Source organism: Nelumbo lutea, chromosome 2 (assembly GCF_056320005.1).
Source record: "Nelumbo lutea isolate HS-2025 chromosome 2, American lotus-T2T, whole genome shotgun sequence".
Classification (NCBI taxonomy): Eukaryota; Viridiplantae; Streptophyta; class Magnoliopsida; order Proteales; family Nelumbonaceae; genus Nelumbo; species Nelumbo lutea.
In genome coordinates this window covers 63298123-63306948 of record NC_142685.1, presented here as the reverse complement: position 1 = coordinate 63306948, position 8826 = coordinate 63298123, and the positions used below count along the sequence as shown (strand labels likewise).

The 8826-nt window shown below is 40.9% G+C and overlaps 1 protein-coding gene across 1 annotated transcript in view; it reads left to right on the top strand.

Annotated features, from left to right (window-relative positions):
* The first annotated feature begins 923 nt into the window (after positions 1-923).
* Positions 924-8826, top strand: part of LOC148871156 (uncharacterized) — a 37359-nt gene continuing 29456 nt past the window's right edge. The window contains 1 exon segment of the mRNA XM_088970013.1: positions 924-1184. Within this exon segment, the coding sequence (XP_088826139.1) occupies positions 924-1184 (261 nt within the window).

The window sequence follows — 8826 nt, the reverse complement described above, 5'->3', positions numbered from 1 at the left end:
ACTACTTCTTGGGTTCTGCCTCTTGGGAGAGGTTGTGGAGGACCGGGTGTGCGAAGGCATTGACCTCGGCTTTCGAGAGTTTGGTACTGTGTTGGATATGGGTCTGAGGCATATGTGCCCCCCCATTCGCGTGCTTCACAGGTGTGCTGATGTGTCTACGCTTGAGCCAGGTGTCGGCCTCGATTGGTAGTTTTCGTATGAAGTATGGGTGATGAATGGGCATGCCATGGCTGTCCGCGAGATAGGTGTTGCCGTCAACAAGTTGGGGTGGTACAAGAGATGGGTCTCGACACCGGGTGCTAACTGTGCATGCAATGGGTCTCAATGTTGATGGGTCAGGACCATGCTCAAAACGGGCATCAGGCCATGTCTGTACGCAAGACGGGTCATCGCGTCATGTCCGTACATGAGACGAGTGTCAAGTCGACTGGGTCAAGTTCCTTCTCTCTCAGGATCGTTGGACGAACTGCTTGACTCAGTTAGTGGACTAGCTGACTTGCTCGACGTCATTTTGGACTGTTAAGGCAGTTGCTCCGTGGCCGTTGGAACGGAGATAACTTGAGCAGTCCATTTTCCTTTAAATAGGGCACTTAGTCGAGACAGACTTCACCATTTGCCTTCAAGATCTTGAACCTTCAGAGACCTTGGCCTTCAACCTCGCTCACCTTTAGACCTTCCAAGATCTCACCCATTAGGTAAAAACTTCAGCCGTTAGCCATGTCTTACTTCAATTATGGTCTCAAGTGCTATGACCTCCCTGACTTCTCGAGAGCAAGCTCTTCTCGTACAGCTACTTCGGCCAGTAGTAGTGAGGGCTACTCTGGCAAGTTCAAGGACCCTGCATGCTGAGGGAGAGGACTTCCTCTGTAGGCACCGAGTGCAGCTGAAGGGGTGATGAGTCTCCCCATGAAAGTGCTAGGTCGATGAAATTGAGGGAAGCTGAGGGGGCCTTAGGGTCGTTCGAGGTACTCGAGGGTGAGGAAGTCCTAGAGCCCAATCCAAGAATAGTGGTTGAGTATGTGGCTTGGAGGGTAGTAGTGGAACGCCTTGCCCGCTCCAAGTTAGATAGCACCCTTAGCATAGAGCAAGTGAAGGCTCTTGCTAAGCAATATCATATCCCAAAGGGATATCAACTTAGGGTCCCTGACATCGGTGATCAGCCGTGGCTGTTGGAGGAGGGTGAGGTGTGCGTCCATCACCACTACTTAATGTTCGGCTTTAGGTTTCTACTTCATCCCTTCATCCCTAAGCTACTGAGGTGGTACGACATCACCCTAAGCCACCTCATCCTTAATGCTGTCAAAACCATAGTCGTTGTGTTGGTGATGGCTCGGCTCTGAGGTGTTGAGCTGACCGAGAAGATCTTCTGTGGCATTTTTGTCCTAAGGCCGCAGCCCCATGAGATGTGAATATACTATTTCTAGGCCCGTCACGATAGAGTGGTTGACAACCCATCGTTTGTGCATAACTGGAAGAGGAAGTACTTTGCTTCTTGCCCTAAGGGTTGGTTGCTTAGGTCAAACTGGGGGAGGCTAAACCTGGTAGTCGAGACGACATCCCCTTATCTTCGAGGCGAGGAGGCTGAGGTCATTACCCGTATTTGGATGTCGAGGAAGATTTGTGCTGAGCCCCTAGTGCAGGAGGAGGCTTTGGTGTGGGCTAGCCTCAGTCCCGCCCGCCTTGGTAGGAGAACTCCTGTTGTCAGCTTAACACATCGGTTTGTTGTTTTACTTGTAAGTACTAACATGCTTGTTTTGTCTTTTTGCAGATATTCTTGAGGGTTCAATCCTTGAAATGTTTGTTGCAAATTAGGCAGAAACATTGGCATTAGCTTTCAAAAACTGGATGATGTTATCCCAGAGACTGTCCTAAAGTAGGGAGCCCTCTTGGACAATTTTTTCTGAGTCACCGTCGAAGAGAGGTACCTAAGTTATACCTTCCACACATTAATCGTGTTGTGTGCAGAGCTCATCCCGGAGGTCTAGGTCATTCGTTAGTGGAAAGATCTTCTTAGGGGTTGGATTTTCGTTTGCAAGTAGCTACATAGCACTTTTGCATGGCGCATTGGTGTCCTTGGGTGATGCTAGTGTTGTGTGCTTGGTGGGGAATTTGAGTGCTAGATGGTAAGAAGAGAGAAAAGCTCGAAATGCATTTAGAATCTGTCAACTGAGGATGACAATGTATGATGATTGAACTTTCACCACAAGGAATTCTACCATTAGAGTGCTCTTTGGGTACCATCTCCTATTGTTATTGGTATAGTGATTTTCCCCTCTGGTATTAATGAGTCACCAGAGAAACCGACCGTGGGGCATTCATCGATCGTAGTTGGTCACATCTAATCTTCATCTTTGAGAAGGCCTCTTCAAAAATGATGTCAGGTGAGCTTCTTGTGACTACGAGCATTCGACGCACTTTGAAGTTAGTGATGTTCACCATTATGACCAAGGCATTGTCATGCGACATCTAGACTCCTTTGAGATTGTCCTCGAAAAACATGATGGGTGTGTCAACGACCTTAGGCTTCTTCAGCATTCGGTCTTCTACTTGGTTGAAGCAGGTGTAGGCCTTCAGGGCCAAGGTCTCTTCCTTCGAAGTCGTTCTACCGTGGATGGTGGCGATGACTTTGATTGAAGGAAGGTCTTAGTCATTGGGTGTATCGGTACGGCCAGGGCTATCTCTACAAGGTACTTAAAGGATTAGCTACAAACTCACCAAGGTATCATCGTCAAACGATGTCTTCTGTGTTATTGCAGTGGTCCATGTAGCTCTCCACGTCGTGGTCATGGTCTCTTTGGAATTCACAGTTTTTCTCTCAACTTCTCTTGTTGCCTTGGAACTTCAGCTTCTCTAGTCATTAGACTAAAGGTTGGTCACGGGTCTACATCAACACTTCAGTCCATGTAGCATTAGGGGCATGCAGTTTCTGAAAGTTTGCAGTAGAGTCCTCGGCCTGTGGTCTCTACAGTAGTCTGACCTCTTTCGGTCGCAATCAACTTGATGGTCATCTTTGTGTTTGTGCTTCAAATCATATTAGTCATTCTCGTCCTACCTTCACTGCATATGTGCTTCATTGGAGTTGATGTACTTTTGTGCATGTGCCGAGAGTTTGGTCATGTTGGTAGGGGCCTTTTACTGTAGTGTGAAATTGAAGCAAAAGGACCACAAGTTGTTCATTAGGGTGGTCACCACTATAGATTGGTTAAGGTTTTGGACTTTAATTGACTTGTTGTTGAGACCCTTCCAAGTGATCCGTGGAGTCTGAGGTGCCATCATATTTTTTGAATTGAGGTGGTCGCCGGGGGGGGGGGGGGGGTTCCAATGGCAGGCACATTATGGTCAAAGTGGCTCCTCTTGATCATCCCCATGGTGAGCATTGTGCGCTCAGTTCTAGGCTTCAGAGCTAGACTTCCGAAATAGCTTGGGCCATTCATGTTCAAGTTTTGGCTTCCAAAAGGTCTTCTAGGCACCCTTTGGGGTCTACAATTGGAGGATTGGCCTAAGGGAGTACATGATAGGTAGGGCAATTGCTGTGGTACATCTGGGCTGCCCCATCGCTTCCATTATCATGACGAGCCGATTGACTATTCTCTGCAATGGACTGAATTCTTTGTGGGTTACAAGTTTCAACTGCTAAGCCTCGTGGGGAGAGAAGGTACATTCGGAGTGAGATCCCCATGATGGGGATTGCGCACTAGAGTGGTCGAAGGTGTTTTTTGGAGTCATGATCGCTAGTGCGTGAGAGATGAGAGAAACTAAAGGCTTTTCATACCAGTTCCCATTGATGACACCAATATGACGTTGTTTGAATCAAGTCAATGCCGAGGTGGATATGCAATAGGTAATTCTATCAACCTAGATGAGCCGAAGTGGAAGGACATCATAATGCATTGTGCAGATCTGTAACCTAAGAGTGGTCAAAGGTCCAAAGGATGAGGTCCTCGGGGAAGGCACTCTGACGCTCAAGTCAATAAATTATGGGCAGTGGTTAGCCGAGTTGAGCTATTGAGGATGAGTTGATCCATGCCAAAGAGGGAAGTATGAGGTGGTTAGGAAAGCAAGAGGGCTAAAGAGCGAGAGAGAATAGAGAGCCTATATCTTGAGGGGAGATACCTTTAAATAGATGCATATCATAACCAGTTGAGTTTTGCTTTGCGTCCCACGTATCACATCTTTAAAGAGACCAAGGTCCATGATCTTCAGAGGTTCCATGGTCTATGGCGCGGGGTGTCATGGAACTTATCCGCCTAGGGTCTTCACAAGGTGGCTTGATCATCTACCTAGTGTTGACTCAAAACTGCTAAAATGGCCAAAGTCATCAAATGGGCCCTCTTTAGGGGTGCCAATTGACTAGTTTTGGTTTGGATCCAATCCGATCCAAACCTTATCAAATCGAATTTGGACTGTTCATTATAATTATTGGATTAGGCCAATCCAAAATAAAATTGTCCATATTCTTATTGGTTTGAATTGGACCTGAACCAAATTTATAATAATCTAATCATGATGCCAAATCCTTGTCCAATTTGAAATCAATCAAGACTGAAGCCAACATAAAATCAATTTTATGAAAGTACTTTTACGAAAACACTTTTATAAAAGTAATTTTATGAAAAGTATTTTTACGAAAGCACTTTTATAAAAATGCTTTTACGAAAGCAATTTTAAAAAAGTACTTTTATGAAAACACTTTTACAGAAGTAGTTTTATAAAAACACTTTTACAGAAGTAGTTTTATAAAAACACTTTTACAAAAGCACTTTAATAAAAACACTTTTACAAAAGCACTTTAATAAAATCACTTTTACAAAAGTACTTTTACAAAAGAACTTTTATAAAAGTACTTTTAAATGAAAGCACTTTTATGAAATCACTTTTACAAAAAACTTTTATGGAAATACTTTTATGAAAGCACTTTTATAGAAGTACTTTCATAAAAGAACTTTTACGAAAGCACTTTTATAGAAGTACTTTTATAAAAGAACTTTTATGGAATTACTTTTATAAAAGCACTCTTATGAATGCACTTTTATAAAAGCACTTTTATGAATGCACTTTTATAAAAGCACTTTTATGAAAGCACTTTTATGAAAGCACTTCTACAAAAGCACTTTAATGAAAGCGTTTTATAAAAACACTTCTACAAGAAAAGTACTTTTATGAAAGCATTTTTACAAAAGTACTTTTATGAAAATACTTTTATAAAAGTGGTTTTCTATAATTTTTGATATTTCATTCGGTTTGGATATCCAATCCAATCCATTTATGTTTTAATGGATTGGCATGGATTTGGTTTGTATTAGATTTGGACTGAATTGGGTTCAGTCCATTTGTAAGTGAACTCACATTAGGCTGGATCGGATTGGACCAAATCCAGTCCAATTAACACCTCTAGCCCTATTGCATCGGTGCCTACACGATGAGCGGTGGTGGCTAATGGGTCCGGATGTAGTAGGCACGTTAGGAAAGCATATTAAGTAAGCACCTAATAGTTGTGTGACACTTGTCCTAGCTATCAGGTGCCTTACGTCCAAACATTTTTGTTCCGTTAGGTGCTTATCTATTATTTTATTATTTATGTAAAAAAATAAAAAAGGAAAACCTATCCCAATTAATGTGCCTTTTTCTCCATCTCCAACCTTTTGCCATTTAGGGTTCTCCCACCTCAGGACCTTCAGCCATTGCAACTGTTTGGTTGGGGCACTAGTTCTTGGAGCCCTCATTTGCGATTTCATCTCAAGAAACCCATTCATCCAATCTCTAGCCATCGTATTCCTCATTTGCAGGTTCTGAACTTCTCCCACCTTTGGACCTTTTAAATAAATTACTAATTTTTGAAGAAATTGATTATTTTATGATACTAGCATAGATGAATTTTAATGCTTATTGTATTTGTCTTGTTTTGTTTATTGAGAAAGACATAAACTATTATGGTTCTGACTAAAAAAGACATAATTAATTTTGACAAAAAGATATGAATCAATTTTCTAGGAATACACATAAACTATTCTCACGAACTGATAGAGTTAATACTAGTGTTTCTACTTAGAGGTGTAAATCCGGTCATTCCGCCCGCAGCCCGGCACGACAGTCCGCGGGCCGTGCCAAGCCCAACACGACCATGTAGGTGAATGAGGAATATGATGGCTAGAGATTGGATGAATGGGTTTCTTGAGATGAAATCGCAGGTGAGAGCTTCAAGAACTGCTGTCCCAACCAACCAGTTGCAATGGCTGAAGGTCCATAGGTGGGAGAACCCTAAACCACTGTTTTCAAAACCGGATTGGACCGGATGGTAGGACTGGAAAAACCGGGAACCGGTCAATTGATAGGTTCCGTTTTTCTCCAAAATCGCTTCCCCCCCCCCCCCCCCCCCAAAGCTGTTGATTTTGGTCAACAAATCGCTGAACTGGTCGGTTAACCATTTGAACCGCTCAAACCGTTTTGACCATTTTCCAAATTTTAAATTTTTTTATTATTTTTCTCAGAACAGGCTGGCCGTTCGGGTCGAATGGTCAGACTGTTTGAATTGATAACCAGATCCCTGACTGGGGTCACCGGTTCAATTTTAAAAACCATGCCCTAAATGGAAAAATGTTGGATATGGAGAGAAAGGCGCATTAACTGGGACAAATTTTCTTTTTTATTTTATTTTTATACAAATAATAAAATAATAGATAAACACCTAATGGAACAAAAACGTTTAAAAGTAAGGCACCTAATAGCTGAGACGATTGTCACACAGCTATTGGGTGCTTACTTAATGTGCTTTCCTAACGTGCCTACTACATCCCGACCCGGTGGCTAATATACGACCCCAACGCTACAAATAACATATCAAAAACAAAAAAAAAAAAAAAAACTCAATTGTGCCCATTGGTTTTTCTCTCTTACCAAATTATTCTTTCTTCTTCTTCTCTTGATATACTTATCTCTAATCTCTATATTTCTAATTAATGAAAGGTAATCGTAGAAAAGAGAGTGACGGTTTCTTGTTATTTTCGGATCATAAATGTGAGATGAGATGAAGCAGCAATTATCGGCTATCAGCTTGAGTTTTCTTCTTGTTCTCCGACGGTACTGCCTGAAACTTATTATGCCCGACAGTTCGAACCACAATTGGCCATGGACGCTGCCGGTCCAAGCTCCAACCTTAGAGTCATGGAGCCTCCTCCAAGAACATCTTTCGGTGTTTGGTTTGTTCTCCAAGAATCACAAAATCAAATAAGTAGGTTGAGGAATGACAATGGAAAAATAGAAGAAAGCCCATGCAGGCTCTCCTTTTTACTTTCTAATAATTGCACCTGGTTAATCAATTAACTAAAATATATATTTTTCCTTCTCCCTTAAACTTTAATGTTCTAATGAGATGCGAGAATGACAGTGAGTTTGTCGTTAACAAGCTGAGACTAGATCACGAATTAATTAGAGGTACCCAAAACCATCTCTACAGATGGTTTAAGTACGTTTAAATGCCCATAGTAATTGTTGGGGTATACGGTATACCGTCTTTAGCCATCGTATCCTGGTCCATGTCTACGAAATACTAATTACTCATTTTTAATTAACCACAGACCGACAGACGCTCAACTTTCTTCTTCTACAAAATGAAAATAACTATTACTTAAAAGCAAATATAACAGGGTCCACATCAGGGGGAAGGCTAGCCCATACAAGCCTATTTACAAAAAAGTATTTTGCCACCCTGGGCTACATAATGGGCTGCCCTATATACAGACCTAGGAATAGCCCATACAATACACTTTATTCAAACATGGAAATCCAGAAGTTGAACATGTGATGAACAACTCTAACGAGTATCGGATAAATATAAGTTGTGTTTGGTACCACTATTGTTTTTACTTCAAACTTCTTGAACTGATCAATATAAGTTAGGCGAGAAATATGTGTCATTACATCACATATGAAAGTCATTTCAGCTATAGAAAAATGTATGTATAGGACTGATGTTGATGTTTATAGTTAAGATTGTGAAGTTTCATGTTTCATGTAGAAACAACAATTTGGGGCCTTTGGACCATTGAAAATTTGATAAATTCTAAACCGAATTCGACCCAATTTAGTGCTCCACAACAACCAATATATTATTTTTTTCTTGGTAAAATAGCAAATACGTTATTATACTGTTTTTTCCACAAGTAGTGGCATATATTGCCGACAAGTTATTGCACAATATAATTCAAAGCGTGGAAGAAGAGGCCACGCCTGACAGCCTACCGGCTTTCTTATTAACGTCACAAGGATTCCACAATTAATTAATAAAAGTAAACTTATGTTGATAATAGATTATCATCATGTCAAAATGTTTCTCTTTTCCCCATCTCCCTTTCTGCTTTCTCTTTAACTCTTTCTCTCTCATTCTCTACTATCTTTTTTTATCTCTCTCATTAAATTATATTTTAATTACCTTAAAATTTCTCTCTCTCTCTCTCTTTCTATTAATTTATGTGGATCAATTAGAGAGAGACAATTTGAATTATTTACGGTATAATGTATAATCTGGGTCCCATGTCTTCACATTATCCATACCACTATTAAACTCAATTAAAAATAATCATGGTTTTTAAAAACGAACCGGTGACCGAACTGGTCAGGGGTCCGGTTATTGGTTTGAACGGTTCGACCATTCGATCCAAACGGTTAGTCAGGTGACCAGTTCCTGGTTTTTCCGGTCCGGTTTTGAAAACAATGATAATAATAGTTTGCAAAATTAATTCATAAAATTATTCATTTCATTCGTATTTAAAAATGATTATCTTAATAGAAAATTCAAAATAAATTACAGAAATAATAAATTTATTATAA